The sequence below is a fragment of the Mustela erminea genome, chromosome 10 (assembly GCF_009829155.1).
Source record: "Mustela erminea isolate mMusErm1 chromosome 10, mMusErm1.Pri, whole genome shotgun sequence".
NCBI lineage: Eukaryota > Metazoa > Chordata > Mammalia > Carnivora > Mustelidae > Mustela > Mustela erminea.
In genome coordinates, this window is record NC_045623.1 from 106146403 (window position 1) to 106163685 (window position 17283).

Consider the following 17283-nt stretch of genomic DNA (forward strand, 5'->3'; position numbering starts at 1 on the left):
GTGTGGATGCCTTCGCGGAGCAGGGGTGTTTGTGGGTCAGGAAGCAGGGGTGGAGCCTGAGGACCGTCCAGCCAGAGGAGGAGCACCCAGCACACTCGGATGTGGGTGTGTGGCGGGACTGAGGCCCAGGAAGGAGGCCGGCCGGGCTGGGCTCGGTGTTTGTTGGGGGGCAGGTGAGAGAGGTGAGCGTGGGGGCCAGAGCGGACCCCGGGGAGGTGCCGCTGCCCCTGGGGTCTGCCTTGGTTGGGTAGAGGGTCCGCATCCCTGTGGACTTCTGGGCGGGACGGAGCTGACGCGGTTCCCCGTGCGTTGGCAGTGCCGAGGGGAGGACTGCAGGGAATGTGGCCCTCGGGAGGCTGCCGAGGAGCCTTGTCTGAGCCACACAGGAGTGAAGGGACCCAACCCTGTGGGGGGTGGAGCAGGGTGCCTCCTGCCTGAGAGCCGTGAGGCTGGGCCCAGACCGGGTGGCCCCCACACCCCACTCACCTCCCGCGAGTAGTCAGCATGCTGTCAGCTCTGGGCGCAGTGTGTCACCCCGTGACCATGAGCTCCATCAGGCCGGGACCCTGTCCATCCCCTGCTCCCACGTTGTTTCTGTGCAGTGCTTGGCACGTGGGCTGGGGGCACCCAGCAGTTGCGTGTTGAGTATGAACTCCTGGTGCGTCTGAGTGGTCGGACTAGTGGTGTTGGAGCGGGAGGCAGCTGGCAGGGGCGTCGCAAGGGCCTGGGGCCCAGGAGGCACTCCCGGCTGATGTGAAGAGGAGCTGCCTGTGGGGGCGGAGATGGAGGGTCCGGTTGGGACCTGCTTCCCTGGGGAGCAAGAGCTCCGGGTGGAGAGTCTGTGGTCTGGGGGACATGGAGGTGGAGCGCGGCACTCCAGGGCCTGGTGTCCGTAGGTGTCGTTTGGGAAGTTGGCTCGCAGAGTTCACATCTGTTCTGCCTCTGCAAATCCGAAGTCTGAGCCGTGTCAAGCCGGTGCCTGAGCTCGTCCTTCTCCTGCATCCCCGGTGGGCCTGCTGTGGGAAGCGGCGCCTTTAGTGCCGGGAGCTGGGCCCTGGGTGTGTACAGGTCTTTGTTCCTGTCCCCACCATGCGTCTGAGGAGCCAGCCTCAGGGCTCCCTTGCTGCAGGGGTGTCCTGACAATGGCCAGAGGCCACCGGCCACCCAGGTCTCAGCTGGCTGGGGGCTCTGGGGCCTCCAGTGGTTTCGTTACTTTCCTCACTTGTGACGTGATGCTGGGGACTGGCCTGCCGGGGCGTGGGGTCATTGCTGTCCACTCCCTCAGCCTTTTCCCAACTCCTTATTGTGCCTCCACTCCATGAGGCGCTGGTCTTGGCGCCATGTCCCTTGGGCCCACGAGAGTCCCCACACCCCCGCCTTCCCGTCCCCCACTGCTGTGTCCACTCCAGCCTGCTTCCCTGCTTCAGCAGAAGGACCATTCTGGTCTTGAGAACAGGGGACAGCCCGGGGCCGAGGTGGCTGGAGTCAGGGTGAGGATCACAGCCCAGTCTGGGACCTGCCCCCCAGTGCTGAGTGAACATGTGCCCTTGGCCCCAAAGAAACTGTTCTGCTTCCCGGGGGCTCTGTAAATGTGTTATCGATAGGAAGCGGGGAGTGTCGGGCTGTGCTCCCCAGCTTGGCCGCTCCCTGCACGGTAACTCATGACGATTTCAGTGGCGTTTTTGTCAACTTGAAACTGATGGTGATGCCACCTGGGGGAGCCGAAAGGCGGGGGATACAGTCCACTGCCGTCTCGGTGATGAGCCTGAGAGCTGGTGCCCTCCGGGGAGGCACTGTGCTAGCGCAGCGCTCGGGGCCCTGGGCTGGAGCTCCGCACGGGCGTACGTTCTCCCAGTTTTGGTGGCAGACCACGTCTTCCTTCAGCCCTGCACGCGGAGTAGCGACCTCTCCGGCGCGTCCCCATCAGGACGTCTGTCCCCGTTCAGGATGGACGGTTTGGCACGGACTCGGTGAAAACCATGAATCGTATTCCGGGAAGAGTTCAGGTTTTGCATTGGAAAGAAATGGTGACTTCTGGATGGGACTCTCTGTTTCGTAAATGTGGGTATTTTATGATGTTTGGATTAATGTGTTTATTAAGCTGCAGTTATGATGGAAGCAGAAACTCACGGTCATGACCACAGCAGGGACTGCTTCAAAATATAAAGATGGTAAATGACTCGAGTCACTTTTGGGCTCATTCGAGGCCTCTTTGGACAGGGTCTCCCGGCTTTCAGCTCAAGTACCTGGTGGATCCTGGGTTCCTGAAGCCCGGAGAGCAGCACTGGTTCACCCGCTACCTGGCCACCCAGACCCTACAGATTGACGTCTGGGACGGAGACTCCCTGCTCCTCGTGGGATCTGCGGCCGTCCCGATGAAGGTGGTGGCTCGAGGGTGGCGTGTCCCCCTGGGAGGGCCTGCTCGGGAGGTGGTCCTCTCCCACTGAGGGGGGCTGTGGTCCGACTGTGCACAGATTCTGTCCCTCCCCTGAGGGAGGGACTTTCACAGAGTCCCCATGGCGCGAAGCTATTTTGTATTTTCTGTCGGTCATCTCCTCCTACAAACTGACCGCAGGTAAGGTCACCTTCGGCCCCCTCCCGCGTCCTGACAGTGAGGACACCTGTACCCTGTGAGCAGGGACCTGGCCCGGGGTTGGGACGGGGTGAGGGACGGACTGGGCTGTGCGGAGGTCGCCTGAAGCCTGCTAGCAGTTACTTGAGTTGTGCTTTTCGAATTGTAGTTAGAATTAGACTACTTCTTTCTCTAAGTGTGCTTTCCATCTTCCTCGCATGCTAAAACCTAAATCCCCGTGTTAATTAAACCTTCCTCCCTGGGGTTTCTCCCCGGAGGGTCAGCGTAGTTTCAGGGCAGCTCCTGGGCTCGGACCTGGGCACACGGTGTCCCGGCCGCGGGGCGGCTGTGGGAGGGGAGCCCCAGCTCCTGTGTCTCCGAGAGCCCCCCACTCTCCCTGACTCCCACTAGTGCACTTCCTTCCGGATTCCAGCCTCGGGTGCCCCTCAGTTCCCCCCACTCCAAGCCTCGTCCCTGCCACAGCCCATGTGGTCACCAAGACCTGCAACCCAGCTCACCGCTCGCTCCTTGGCAGCCCTCGCCATGACGAGCTCACGGCCCCCGTTTGTGCTGTGCCGGCCGCGTGCTCTGCTCCCCCGATACCCTGCTCCTCTGCCCCTGGGGTGCTGCCTGTTCCCCCTCTTCCCTCGGAGGGCTGACCTGGCTGCACCATCCCTCCTCCGGCCGACTCAGGTGTCCGTCCCCGAGGAGTGATGCCCCCAGGGGCCGGGAGGCGGGGTCACCTGTGGGGAGCACTCAGCAGCTGGGGCTGACCTTCTCATTCCTCGCCCTGGTCCCTCAGACCTTCCTGGGGCGTGGTGAGCCTGTGGGATCGTCATGGCCATTGCTTGTCTGTCTCTGATGCCGGCTGGTGACATCCTGGTGGGTGGGAATGGGACAGTCACTCGTCCCCAGCACAGTCCTGACCCACAGTGGGCACCGTGCTGTGTAGCTGAGAAGGAGCCCACGGAAGGAGCAGCGGGGGACTGGGAGGAAAAGGGGTGAGGAGTGGAGGGAGCGGGGCGGGCGGCGGTGGCGGGGGGGGTGTGGAGGGATGAGGGAGTGGGCGCTGGAGGGGCTGGGAGGAGCCCCTGTGAACTGGGGGCCTGTCACGGCCCCAGCCTCCGCTGCAGCCAAGCCCCGTGTCCCCGTGTGCTCGCAGCTGGAGATGAAGTTATTTTATCTTGTCCTCCGCAAAGACCCTTGAGAGGAGTGCTGTTGTGATTATTGGCACTTGGATAAATTAAAATTAAAATTTACTTTTTAAAATATAAAGTATTTAACTTCAAAACTTATAGAGAAGGGGTGGGGAATTGGGGTAAGAAGAGAGAATCCCGGTCGGGTTTGGCAGGTGGGCTTCCTGGAAGGTGTGGCGCACAGTGGCTCGTCTCCCCGGCTTGTGCTGTTGGGTGCGTGAGGGATTTCTGCTTTTCTCTTGGGACGCCGCGCGAGCGTCTCGAAGGACGGTGTGCCCTGTCCTCAGCTTGTCCCCGAGGACGCGACGGTGTTGTTAGGACGGTAGTGACATTCGCTCCAGAGCCCCGTCGCCCCTCCCTTCACTGACTGTGCCCTCAGCCCAGCCCGGGGCTTGTGCTGCGTTACCCTCACGTCCGGCAGGGAAACTGAGGCCCAAGGTCCCGCTGACAATAGCCGAGCCGGCTTTTCGCCCAGTTCTGACTCAGAAGCTGGTGCCCTTTACCCTCGCGCTCTGCTCTCCCCAGATGACAGCTTGTTGGAGCTGTTTCTGAGTCAGTCACGCTCACGTGACAGCCCTGCACGCAGTGGGGGAGGACCCGCAGACCGGGAGCCCCATCCTCCTCCTCCTGGGTGAGGACGAGGGCGCCAGCTGCGTTGCCATGCTCTTGCCTTTAACGGGTATTAATTAGACAAGAAATCTTCGCCACCCATAGTGGGATGCGATGCCTTGTTTTTCCGGGCCTCTCTGCTTCCCGGCGCCTGGGTGTCACTTCCTTCATCAACGGGCCCTTCTCCCGCGGGGACATCGTGTAGTCAGCCCGGCCACCGGCCCCGGCCGTGAACATGAATGCGGGTATGTGGGCTCTGTGGACCCGCACTGTGATGCTCGCAGGGTCTGAAGCAACTGGAAGCTGCCAGACCCGCCGGGGAGGGGTTGTGGGCGCCTTCCCTGCCAGAGTGGGGCTGATCGCTGGAGGAGGAAGCGCTGGGACCCTGCTCTGGTCCTGCCCGTCCGTTTGTGTGTGAGAAGTGCACATTGAAAGGTCACGTGACTTTCCCAAGGTCTCCCAGGAAGAGGATCCCAGCTGGGCCTGAAGGCGGCCGTGGTCTTATCATTCCCCCGCGGGCTTCAGTAGTGCTTGGGCTCAGACCGAGCACTGAGGGGTGAGCTGGCGTAGCAGACAGCACCGGGTCAGGAAGGTCTTGCGCCGCCCTGGGTCTGCTCTCACTGGCTCTGAGCAACTGGGGCCTGGTGTGGACCCTCGCAGCCGGACCTTAGCTGCCCTGTGGCCCTGCTCCCAGCCACTCCCTGTCCTGCAGCCACACTGAAGCCAGATGTGCAGACCCCAGGTGTGGGGGTCTATACTCTACACCCTAGGCCGAGTGTGCCCCCAGCCTTCCCGGCCTGGCTCATACCTGGAAGCTCTCACTAACCAGAGGCGGAGTCTGCTCAGCGTCCCCAGCCTCGTTCTGTCGCTCGTTTCCGGGGGTTCTCTCTGTGGAACGGGCTCCAGGAAGGTGGCTGCCTGGCCTGGCGGTGCGTCGTTGGCGCTCACTCACTGGGTGGACTGGGTGCACTTTATGAAAGAGTTTGTGGGAAAAACCGGATATCGAGGACTTAGGTTTTCAGAAGAAGACGGGCTTGGCCTCAGCCACCCTCTGACTGCTGCCTTTCTCCTCTGCAGCATCTGCTCCGCCAAGGCCGGCCGGCTGTGCAGGTCCTGCATGAGCTCGAGGTTGTGGCGACCGAGTATGAGCAGGACGTGGTGGTGAGTGGAGATGTGACCCGGTTTGGCTGTGTCAAGCCCATCGGTGTCTACACGGTGCTGAAGGGCTGGCTGCATCTGACGCTGGCCAACGTGGGTAAGAGTCCCTGGTGGCTTTGCTGGCTTTAGGCCGTCTCCTGGATGGCCACTCGTTTCCCCAGTTGCTGCTCTGTCAGGGCAGTGGGTACTACTGTGGGTGTCATATAATCAGTAGGAATTCAGAAGAACTTTTACTGTTTGACCACTGAGTGCCCTTGACCACTGGACATCTGTCCTCCACCATGGGACATCTGTCCTTGACCGTGAACATCTGTCCTTCACCACTGAGCCTACCCCCAGTCGCTGGTCTGTCTTTGACCCCCGAGCCCATCCTGGCACCGTTGCTGTTCCTGACTTGTGATCAGGATTTGGGATCAGTCATCTCAGTCTTGCCCATACTTTGTTTCTTGGTGCCGTCTGTGGAGCATCTCTGTGACAATCCTCAGATAAGGTGAATGGTTCCAGGAGGGCTTTTGTGTGGAATATCAGCCCACAGAACTACTTCATCACGGAAGAGGAGAGGGAAGTGTTCCTCAGCTTCCGTGCTGCCTGGGGATAGAGGAGCAGAGCAGCACACTCCCTTAGAGCTAGTGCTCTGACCTTACACCTAACGGTGTCCGAGGGTTGCTTTCAGATCAGACACGCTGAGCACAGCCCGGATGCACCTTCGTTCATGGGCCAGTGGCAGGGCGCGGGGCTGGCTGCGGCTACAGTGGACTTACCTAGACGTTCTGGAGGCTCCTCTGAGGCCCTGACCAACGGGGAACCTGGGCTGGCATGCCTGCCCCCATAGGGCAGGGGACCAGAGTGAGCCCCCGTGGGACCAGGGGACAGGCCCACTCTGTCTCCCTCCAGGGGACTCTGGAAAGATGGGGGATTTTGGGGGGGAAATGGAAAGCAGGACAAAACCAAGATGTTTGAGATTTTTGGAGCCGTGTCTGCCCACACGAGACTTCAACCTCTCACGCTTTATGGGAGAATTTTCCATTCCTCACAGCCCAGGCTGACATTAAAGCCTGGAGCCTCGTGGGCCACAGGAGCCCATGTGGGCAGTGTGGAGGGGTCGGCCGGGGCCGCCGCAGCAGGGGGGGCACGCACAGTGCATTACTCAGCTTGGAGGCTTCTGCCTGCTTGTTTACTACCGTGGCATCTGAGGCAGCCTGGAAAACAGACAATATGGAAACAGCAAAACTCAGTTAGGTTCTGGAGGAAGAAATGAGCCGCATGTAAGAAGCCGACATCATTCAGAAGCTCCTCCGAGCCAGGTTGCTGCAGGAGCCTCCGGCTTCTGAGATCGCGTTGGTTATTTTTGTATTTATTCTTGTATTTATTCGCAGCCTGCAAATGTGCAGTGATTCCGAGTTTTAAATCTTATCTGCAGAAGAAAGATTAGCTCCATTATATGTTATCTCAAATCGTCATTTCCATACTTTGCCTGCAAGAGAGCGATAGCGCATGGGGCAGAGTCAGAGACGCCCCCAAGAGGGCGGCCGCCGAGGGGATTAACAAAGGACGAACGCGTGCAGCTCGCTGGGCCTCGCGGCCACGCTCTGGTTTCCCCTGCAAATTCTGCGTTTTCTGGAGAAGTGTTGTGGCTTTTGTTTCTTTATAAAACTGATTGTTCTGCCACAAGCAGCAGCAGGAGGAGGCTGTGTGAGCTCTGGGGGACAGTAACAGGGTCGGGCCAGCATCCTAGCGCCTGGCGTGGCGTCACTCCCCTGCTCTGCATTCACAGGACGCGTGGTGAAGCTCGAGGCTGCGGAACGGGCACCCTCTCTGCCCGTGGTGCCCGTGCACGTGGCGTGTCAGCTCATACAAGCTCCGTGACGGTCTCTGCAGCCTCGTCTGCGGTGTGACGGTGGCTCTTCTGGGAGCTGCTGTCGCTTGTATCTGCGGCCCTTCCTGGGGGCCCCTGGGGAGTGAGGGCCTGCTGCGACTCCCACTCCGTGTTCTCAGGGTTGAAGGAGAGCCGGGTGGTGTGGATAGAGGGCCCGGGTTTGGGGTGGGACACAGTGACGTGCTCTGCTCCTGCCATGGACCGAGGTAGCTGCAGACCATGTCAGGAGGTCCCTGCCCATCTGGAGGGAGTTCCTGCTCCTGCAGCAAATGTGCGGGTCCCCAGCTTAACCTGGGTCTTCCCGAAGGGAAAGAAAGCCACGGCTGTTGGGATCTTGGACTGCACCCAGAGGAAGTGAGCGCCTTCCCCGTGTCCCGTCCCTGAGTCAGCAGTGCGTGCCCCCGATCTGGTTTATTGTCCCAGCTTCCAATCCAACAGTGCAAGTGCAAAATGCGTCGGAGGAAACGGCGATACTTGGGGACGGTCCTGGTCTGTCTGGAGGTGACTGCGTCATCCTGCTGGTGCCGCGGTGACCGTCATGACTCCTGAGAGCCCGGCTCCAAGGCCGCTGGCTATCTGCCTGCGAGCTGTGTGCTGCGGCTCCTGAGCTGCTGCTGCCCTCCCAGTGGAGCGGTCTCTGGGCCGGATGGAGGCCACGGGCGCGCCAGCCAGACGCGGTCGGGGCTCCTTGCCTGTGCTTGAGTGCAGCCATGGAGGTTCCCAGGGCCCCTCAGGTGGGCACAAATCCGTTGTCCTGAAAGGGAGTGGAGGTGGTGTGTGCCCACTGCTGGGTGACTGACGGAGAAGGTCTTCGGTGGGATGGAGAGCTGGCCGGACAGTCCGCCCTCACCGGGGAGGAACAGCGCTGAGAGCCGGGAGCCTGGACTGACTCAGCTTGGGGCAGGAACAGAGCACCCCTGGGCTCCGGGGACCTTTGACCCTCTTATGTGGAGAGCAGGGTGGTACCAGAACAGTGAGTGTTGGTGCCGGGATTTGGGCTCTGGCGTCAGCTGGCTGTCCCTTCCCTGCCTGGCCAGGCTGTCTGTCCCTGCCTGCTTGTTTGCTTGTCTATCCCCCTTGGGGCCTGGGGCTTCTTGGGGACGTGGCTGGTCTTCCTTGCTGCCGTGGTCGCCCAGCAGCAGCCACAGTGGCCTAGTGTGGTGGTTGGAGGTTCACGCACGGGAGGCTGAGTGAGTGTGAGAGCCTGATTCTGTGCCCCTTGGACTTGGGCTGACAAAGCGGGCCCCACGGCGTGAGCAGCTGAGCCCGTCAAAGTGGTGTCCACACCAGATTCCGTTCTTGGGGACGAGCCTCGCGACCTTGTGGCGCTGAGCTGTGTTGGGGTGAGCTGACCGCAGGGGAGGAGGACCGTGTTTGGCAGAGGCTCCGCTGCTCCTCCGTCTGCGGGGCAAGAGCAGAGAGGCAGAACCCCAGGGAGGAGCGTTCCGTGCTCAGCCGCGCAGAGGCCGGGAACAGTTGAGACTCAAGACGCAGGGCCAGAGGGCGTCCGTCCGAGGGGACCGTGACACAGACGCGTGCGCTGCGCGTGCAGAGCCAGCGTGGGGGGAGGGATGGAGCACAGCAGGACTGAGCCTGGCCCCGAAGCCCCCCAGGAAGAGACCCCGGGTAGGATTGTCACTGGACTCCATGGCCGGGCCCATGAGGAACCATCGCAGAGGAGCAGGCCTGCGGTCTGGCGTCTCACGGTGACGTGGTACGCACCTGGCAGGCGAAGCCCAGGCTCGACCCGACGCTTTGCCAGGACTGTGGTGCTGCTTCAGGGACGGCCCCGGACAGTGAGCTCCACGCCTATCCCGGCGCGCTGGTCTCCTTGCCGGCGGCTGTGGAAGACACCAGCGCGCCTGTGCTTGCCGGGACTGCTGGCCGAGCTTGACCGCTTTGCGCCCCCGGGCTCGTGACCAGAAGTGGCTCTTGTCGCAAGAAGGCTGGGGGAGGCCTCCCTGTGTGAGAGTCTCAGAAACACGCCAGGCGACCTGAGGAGCTCGGAAACGACGAGAACGGAAGTCCCGGGGGAGGTCGCTGCTCGCCTGTGTGTCACCGGCCTGTAAACCCCGCCAAGGCTGTCACTCGTATCGGCCAGAGGCGGTTTCAGTCCGTCTGTCAGTTTTGAATCGAGCATTTTCCCCTACGCCCAGACTGGGGCCTTAGTCCTTGCTGTCCCCCGCGGGCTGGTCTGCCGCCACACCTGTCCCTGCAGCTGCTCAGCTGCTGCACACTGGGGTCTGCAGGGACAGCGCCCGTTGGCAGGGCAGGGACCACAGGACCTCCCTGGCAGGACAGGCCTTCCCTTCCCGACCTCAGCTGGGAACCAGTCAAGAGGGAGACGTTCTTGTCCGACAGCTGGAGATGAAAAGGTCACTTTGGTCGCCGCTGCTGAGGCCCAGCTCGCCGCTGTGGTCAGGGCTGTGCTCCTGCGTCTAGCACTGTCCTGTGGGACAGAGGCGGGCGTGGGCGGAGCTGAGGGGGTGAAGTCCTTGTCTGTGCCCCCGCAGGGCCAGAGTGGAGGCGGGTAGGGAGGGGTGCAGAGAGGTGGGGAACGGGTACCTCCTCCGGCGGCTCCCAGGAAGGTCTCCAGGACGGCCAGGCCTGCAGACGTTCAGCACCATCCTGCCGGAATCAGGGAGGCTCACAATGTGAGCATTTTGTGTCCGGAACGTGGAGGGGGTTCGTTCTGGAATCCGACTTCATCGGCTGTGCCCTGCCTCCCCGGAGGTGGGGGTCATGTCTGCGCAGAGGGGTCATGGGCTCCGAGGTTGGGCTTCTATCCTCCGTGGGCCTCGCACACGCTGGGGTTAGCGGGGCGCTGCTTGCCGTCCAGCTGGGCAGGCCTGCCATGAGCTCTGTCCCCAGGCTCCTGCCCGGCCCTCTGAAGCCGCGTGCTGCTTCGTGCCAAGGCTTCTGTGTGGAAACAGCTCCAGAAGATTCTAGCTTGCTGAGGCTCGTTGACCTTCAAGTGTGTGTCCGATGTTAGCAGACGCGCACAGAGGCCTCCTCCAAGGCGTGGGCATGGGCACGTGTGAGCCCCGCTGCAGGGAGGGAGGGGTGAGGGTGTGAGCACCGGGAGCTCTGACCCCGCAGGAGAGAGGCCCGCCGTCCAGCTCCCGACTGCCAAGCAGATCCAGAGCTCGGGGGTGTCAGCGGGCCAGGGGGTGTGCACGGGCCCTTTGGAACCCTGAGCTCCCTGCAGGGTAGTTGGTGTGTCTCCTCACGCTCCTGTGGGTGTTCACACCTTCTGCTGGGATGTCTTTAACTTAGGGCACGTGTGCGAGCAGACGGAGAGAAAGTCGAGCTCGTTGCCACCTTCCAGGTCACGGGTCATCTCGAACGACGGCGCCCGGCACTTCGTGGGAGGCAGTCTCCTCACGCGTGGGGGTCTGAGACGTGAGTGGGCACCGGGTGGGGGCGGGTGGGACTGTGTGCAGGGACATGTGTGATCCGGGGGTGGGCGCGGTGGCCGTTGTGTCCAGCTCAGTTCCCTGCCTGCCTCAGTGGACGCTCAATCTGTGCGGGTCAGCACGTGCGTCACAGCCGGAATGTTCTAGAGAGGGCTCCGTGGAAGCTGGCGGGGCTGTCGTCCTGCACGTGGCATCCGTGTTGGGTTCTAGCTGCCCATCTTCAGGGGAGCAGAAAGTGAAAAAAAGGCTAGGATGAACAGAGACTGGTTTCTCTTTGTTTTTTTTTTTTATTTTTTTAAGATTTTATTTTTATTTATTAGAGAGAGAGCACGCACAAGGAGCGTGAGCGGCAGGCAGAGGGAGAGGGAGAGGCAGCCTCCCTGCTGAACAAGGATCCTGATGGTTTGTAAAAACTGGTTTGAAGCCCCCATGTTGTGGGGAGTGAACCAGTTGTGGTGCTTGGGAAACTAAGGCCGACACTTGGAAGAATGTTGTCCACAGCAGGGGGCGTCTGAAGTCTTCTGTCTCCTCGAGTCACCCACAGACCTGGAAGCATAGTAGTTGGTGGGACGAAAAACGGGTGTGCCCTTTGGGTGGATCCCCCTGGCGCGGCTCCACAGCTGCCCCGAGCTGCCTGTGCTGATGGTCCTCAGACGCTGTTGTCCCGGAGCCTGTGCCCAGGAGGGAGGCCCCGTGCGGTAGCCCGTGAGAGCCTTGAGGCCTCTAGGAGCCTGTGCGCTCTGAAGCGCCAGCACACACTTTGTGGGCGCTCGAGTGTTCTCCCGGGAGAGGGGCCCCAGAGTCTCTGACGCTCGGAGCGGTCCAGGGCCCATGATCCCACTGGCTGAGTGTTCTCCCGTTCAGTGTTGAGGAAACCAAGGCAGGGGAGGTTGATGACTTGGCTGGTTGTGTGGTAAACGGTGGTGAACTTGGGTGAGAATCTGGATTTCCCACCTTGGGATCAGGGCTTCTCTGTCCCAGGCTGGTCCGAGAACCGGTGGCCGTGTTTGTGAAAGCCCCGCCTTGGGGCCCAGCAGGTCGGAGGCTCGGCGAGGCCGTGCAGCGAGCTGTAACTCGTGTCGGTTGCGTGAGCGGAGAGTCTCTGAAGTCCCTGGTCCCCTTCTCCCTGTTTGAGCGAAGACAGGAGAGGACGGTCCCTTAGAGAGTCCATCGTCCCCAGCGGGCAAGGCTTAGCAACTAGGAGGTTGTGCAGAGTTTTAGCAAGTGCTCCCAGGCTCTGAGCAGCGCTGGGATTTCATGTCTGGTCTCTTTGGCACTGGGTGATGCGGTCTGACCCGGAGCTCGTTGGTCAACCCCCAGCTTGCTTGTCCCCTTCCCTCGGGACCGTGGGCCTCGGGCTGCTCAGACCCAGTGGAGGGGGGTGGCCCACCCACTATGCCTGCACCCAAAAGATTATTTTGGGGTGACATTTTACTTGTCTAGAGCGACTCATAACACCTGAAAAGCAATTGAATAGCTTTAAAATGGTGGTGAGGAACCGCAAACAGCCCTTGTTAGAGGGGACAGAGGAAGGAGGGGTGAGTCGGGGAAAGAGCTTTCCCATTGCACAGAGCGCGTCAGTATGAGGCTAGACATGGGGAGCCGGCGGGGGGCCAGCGTGCAGATTCAGCAGGGTGCTCACTTCCTGCAGGGCTGTGGGTGCCTCAGGCTCGGGGGGGCCCGGGCCCACGTTGGGTGCCCATTCTCTTCTGCCTGCGCCAGCTTGAGCGCCGGTCCGGGAAGCTCGTGTGTACGCTTGTGCGCTCACGTGTGCCATGTGTGGCTTTGTCACCTGAAGAGAATGCGGCCCCTCTGCTGCTCCAGCGTCTGTCTGTCTGCTCACACGGCTTCCGTGTCTGTCCAGGGTTTGAGCAGAGGCACCCAGAGGAGTCCGTTCCCCGGGGGCCGGGCTGGTCTGAGTCCCCCACCCCAACCTGGGCTGGGGCTTCAGGTCAAGCAGGCAGCTCACCAGAGCCCCCGAGTCCTGATCTGAGCACACCTGGGGTCTGAGGACCTGGTGGGGCAGCGTCTGGAGAGCTCTGAGTGGTCCCTGAGTCAGGAGGCTCTCGCTGGGGGGGCTGCGTCCTAGATGGGGTGTCAGCGGCCTTTGAGAACCCAGAGAACATCAGCTTTTAGAACACGGACCTTTATTTTCCTCCGGAAAGTCACCTAATGGTGTATTAATTGTCTCTAAGGACCAAGATCAGAATTCCTTTATTTGAAACGCTGGTGAAGGGGGGGACGCTGTGGAGACCAGCCTGCAGGGTTGCTGTCTTTATGAATGTCCTCGAAGGTACAGGAGAGGGCAAGGTGCCTGCTGAGCCCCTGCCCTGGGTGAGGTGGCTGGAAGCTTGTTGGGTTTGCTTGCAGGAAGTAAATTCTACACCTTAATCTCTTGCTCCCTCTTTGAACCTTCCAGCAGTAAAAAATGTGGTCCAAGCCCAGAAGCTGGCGGACGTGGACCGTGAGCTGGCCGCCATGCTGTTCACACGCACGCAGCCCGGGAGCAAGGGGCCCCCGGGTGCCAGCCGCGAGGGGGACGCCGTCCGCAGGCGCAAGCTGGAGCGGATGAGGTCCGTGCGCCTTCAGGAGTCCGGAGGAGAGCTCAGCTGCTGGGGGGCCAGCCTGTTGGTGAGGCCCTTGTCCACCTCCCACTGCCCCAGGCTGTCCCTGCGTGGGGGCCACGGTCGGGAATGGAAGTGGCCTTGTCCTCTGGCTGTTCTTCTCTGCGTGGCTCCCCCCACCCCCACCCCCGAATCCTACTTGTGGAATGTAGGGGAGACGGAGCTCTCAGCCACCAAGGGAGGTTTTCCCTGGAGAGTCAGATACTTGGAGAGTTTTTATAAAAGCTGGTTCTTGGGCTCTAGCCCTGGAGATCCTGTGTCCGGCTCGGCTGCACACATGTGTGTCCATAACCTGGGCTCTTAAGAAAGTTCTTGAGGGGGTTTTGAGGGGCCCCCATGTTGGGGGTCAGGGCTGTGAATGGGTCATCAGTGCAAATCAAGGAATTCATTCCGACCAGAAAAATTCCCATTTTTGTCTAAAAATCTAGAGAAGACCCCGTCATATTTTGCAGCATAGACCTAGGAGATGGGTTCTTGGAGTCAGGAAGCCACAGGGGCCTTGAGAAAGAGCTCTGAGGATCATCCTTTACGTTAAGGCAGGCAGGTGTTTGGAAAGACGTCCCTGCTCGGCCCTCCGTGCTCACAGCGGCTGGGCTCCTGCCTTCCTGTGTGGGGTGTGGCAGAAGATGGGACCAGGCCTGCGAGCATGTCTGGCAGCCCCTCGGCTATGTTGGCTGTCCCCACCGCCCCCCACTTCCCCACACCCCCAGCTCAGCGGTGAATTTGGATGTCATTAGATTTCTGAAGACAAGAAAATGTTTCACTAGATTCTCATGGTTTCCCTGGGCTGGAGGCCTGGAGAATCAATGGTGAGGGACCTGTCGTGGGGACCCGGTGGCGGTCATGGTTTCCCTGGGCTGGAGGCCTGGAGAATCAATGGTGAGGGACCTGTCGTGGGGACCCGGTGGCCATCTGTTCCCCCGTCAGCTTCCCCCAGACTTCCTCAGGAAACGGGTTTGTGAGTTCGTGACGACAGCGGGCAGCCTGATGGGAGCTGGAGGTGGGGTGGTGTGTGTGGTCAAGGAGCTGAGGCCCAGGCCGGACCTCGGGGCCGGATGCTCCTGCAGTCGGCGGGCCTCGGGCCGGGGGCTGTGCCTGCCTGGGAGGCGGAGGGCAGCGCCGAGCGTGGCCTGCTTCCCTGGTGGTGACGCTGGGCGCCGGGCATGCTGATGGTCTGGGGGTTTCTTGGGGGAGTCCTGAGCACAGAGTGGGGCCAGGTGCCTGCGCTGGTGTCCCAGCTGTTACTGGGACAGTCCCAGCATCCGCAGGAGGGTGGCTCCATTTCTGTGGCATCCGGACGGCAGCCGGCCCCACCGTCTGCTGTTGGTCCGCGTCAGCCACTGTGTGCGCCGGCGGAGCCCCAGCCGTGGGAAGACCGGGCACCTTCTCCGTGGGCCCCCAGCCGGGGAGAAGGGCTGGTGGGTTCTCTCCTCGTGTGGCGGTCGTCGGAGGCTGCAGGCTGTGCAGCAGCGCCGTCCCCAGGGCCCTTGGCTGGGACTCCGGACCCACCATTCTGTTTGAGCAGGTGCCCCACACGCAGAGCCTGGTACTGACCAGGCAGGCCTGGGGCCCCAGGGACCAGCCCCCACCTCTGCCCTCTGCCCACCCCCTGCAGCCCTCGGGTTGTCCCGCACAATAACAGTTTGGGGGCACTAACCCCATCGTGTACTCATCCCATGCGAAGACGAGCTTTCTTTCCAGAAATCCTGGCAAAAGGCTTGCCAGTCTCATTGCTCTGGTTGGGTGTGGTGCCCACCCTTGACCTGCTCACCGGGCTCTGCCACTTGTGGGGACCCAAGGGCTCCACTGAGTGCCCTCACCCCAGCCTGGCTGACTTTTGAACCGAATGAGCTGTCAGGCAGCGTTGTGGCGGAGAGGACCAGGACCAGTGTCACGTCTGTCACTGGGGACTCTGGTGATGCAGTAGAATGGACCATTCTCTGTGGCCGGGGCGCTTCTGACACGGAGCCCGGAGCTAACGCTCGAGCCCAGCCCCCTGGCGAGGCGTCCGGCCGTGGGCCACTGACCCCTGTGCTGGTGAGGGGCAGGGTGAGCCTCCAGAGCTGTGTCCAGCCAGTTCGATCCCAAAGGGAAAGGTTGAGGGAAGGCAGGGCTAGGCCTGCCTGGTTCCTGCTCCAGAACTTTCTATCAGAGAAGTCTCCCCATGTCCTGTGGGGCAGAGGGAGGCTAGGGGTGCCAGGCTTGCTGACAGCTTCCTCTGTGGTACAGAACAACACAGGACAGGCAAGGAGAATCCCTCCGCACAACCCCCAGGGTCATGCTTTTCACCCTCTGGTGTGTGGTGAACTGGGGAGCGGCTGCCACTGTGCCCTGCCCCCAGCCTCTCCCTGAGAGCCTGTGGTGGATGGTCCACTGGTGGCCGTCCAGAGTTTGACCCTGCAGCTGGGGAGTGGGTCAGAATAATGCACTGTCTCAATTCAGGTTTCTCAGCCTAGACTATGTCTGGCCGTCCCACACTCCACGAAGAAGCTCTGTCGTCTGTGTGGGGAGGCCTCAGATATGAACACAACCACCTCCTGTTGCGGATCCCCAGGGAGAAAGGAAAGGTTCAGCTTCAACCCCCTTGTGAGGGGAAGGCCAAAGTTTGGGATGTTGGAAAGTCAGTATCCAAAGTAATTTAATTTCGAAAACAAATTTGGTCCTTACTTGTTGAGTTGAAATCCAGAGGCGCTCAGACGGCCTCTGCCTTCTGACGGTCGGGCCTCCTCCGCGTTCAGAGGTTCTCAGCACGGGGCCCGGCTGCTTCCCCAGCACAGAGCGGTGCGGGGCGGGGGGTCTACGAGGTCTTAGATCCTGCTGGGCAGCCTCCATGGTCCTCACTCTTCAGTGTAAGTCCCATGGGAAACACAAGCCCGCCTCCAGCCTCCAGCCTCCAGAACACGTGTCAGCCAAGCCGCACGAGCCAGGCCACGGAGCAAGGAGGTGGGGAAGGACCCGTGGCTGAGCCTCACTGAGGCAGCGCGCCAGCCCAGTGGACCGTGGCCTGGCTCGGGTCCGTCAGGCCCCTGCTCACACATGGGGCTCCTGCTATGACGCTGGGGGCCTGGTCAGTGAGCCCAGCTCCCATCTTACTAGCTTTGAGGCTGCGTTTTCCTCTTTTGTTAGAAACCTCTGCTGCTGATTCCAGTGTGACCAGATGCCAGCCTTGAGGCCACTGGGAGAGCTGGCCTCGTGGGTGGTTGTCTTCTCTTGGGAGCACGCGGGGCAGACCCTGCCTCCTACAGGGGAGACCACCGCAGAGCAGAGAGAGGCCAGGAGAGCCGCATAGACCTGTTTTCTGTCCTCTGGACCTGGGGTCGGCCGGTCCCATCCAACTCAGGAGGCTGAGGAAGGGGGTGGTGGGGATTCCGGGAAGAATTTAGGGAGTGGGAGAGGTGGCCGAATGGCCCTCGGGAAGGAGAGTAAGCCCAGGACTGTGACCTGGTTTGGCCCCTGTGTCCGCAGGCTCGGCAGAGCGTCCGCGCCCAGCACGCACGCGACCTGCAGGTCATTGCTGCCTATCGGGAGCGGACGAAGGCCGAGAGCATCTCCAGCGCCCTGAGCCTGGCCATCACCACCACACACACGATCCACGTCACTCCGGGCACTGCCGAGTTCTTCGAGTTCGCCCTCAAGAACCCCCACAACGTGCAGCACACCGTGACCATCGACGTGGACAACCCGGAGCTCAGGTGGGTGTGAGCGGCGGCCCCACGAGCGGGTGCCCCTGGGAGGCTCGGGTTCTCCCTGAGATGAAAGCTGAGCCGCTCTCGACCCTCGAGGGGTCTTGGCTTTTGCCCATGGTCCCAAGTGCTGGCTCTCATGGGCGGGC

General features: G+C 61.4%; 1 protein-coding gene across 11 annotated transcripts in view; it reads left to right on the forward strand.

Moving 5' to 3' along the window:
* Nucleotides 1–17283, forward strand: part of NPHP4 (nephrocystin 4) — a 107089-nt gene that overhangs the window by 80654 nt on the left and 9152 nt on the right. For 9 of the 11 annotated variants that reach the window (XM_032303797.1, XM_032303798.1, XM_032303789.1 and 6 more), the window contains 5 exons: nt 2221–2381; nt 5455–5632; nt 10688–10813; nt 13247–13458; nt 16917–17143. In XM_032303797.1, the coding sequence (XP_032159688.1) occupies nt 2221–2381; nt 5455–5632; nt 10688–10813; nt 13247–13458; nt 16917–17143 (904 nt within the window). The remainder of the gene's footprint in view (nt 1–2220; nt 2382–5454; nt 5633–10687; nt 10814–13246; nt 13459–16916; nt 17144–17283) is intronic. The other 2 variants (XM_032303792.1, XM_032303795.1) reach the window with 1 other exon arrangement.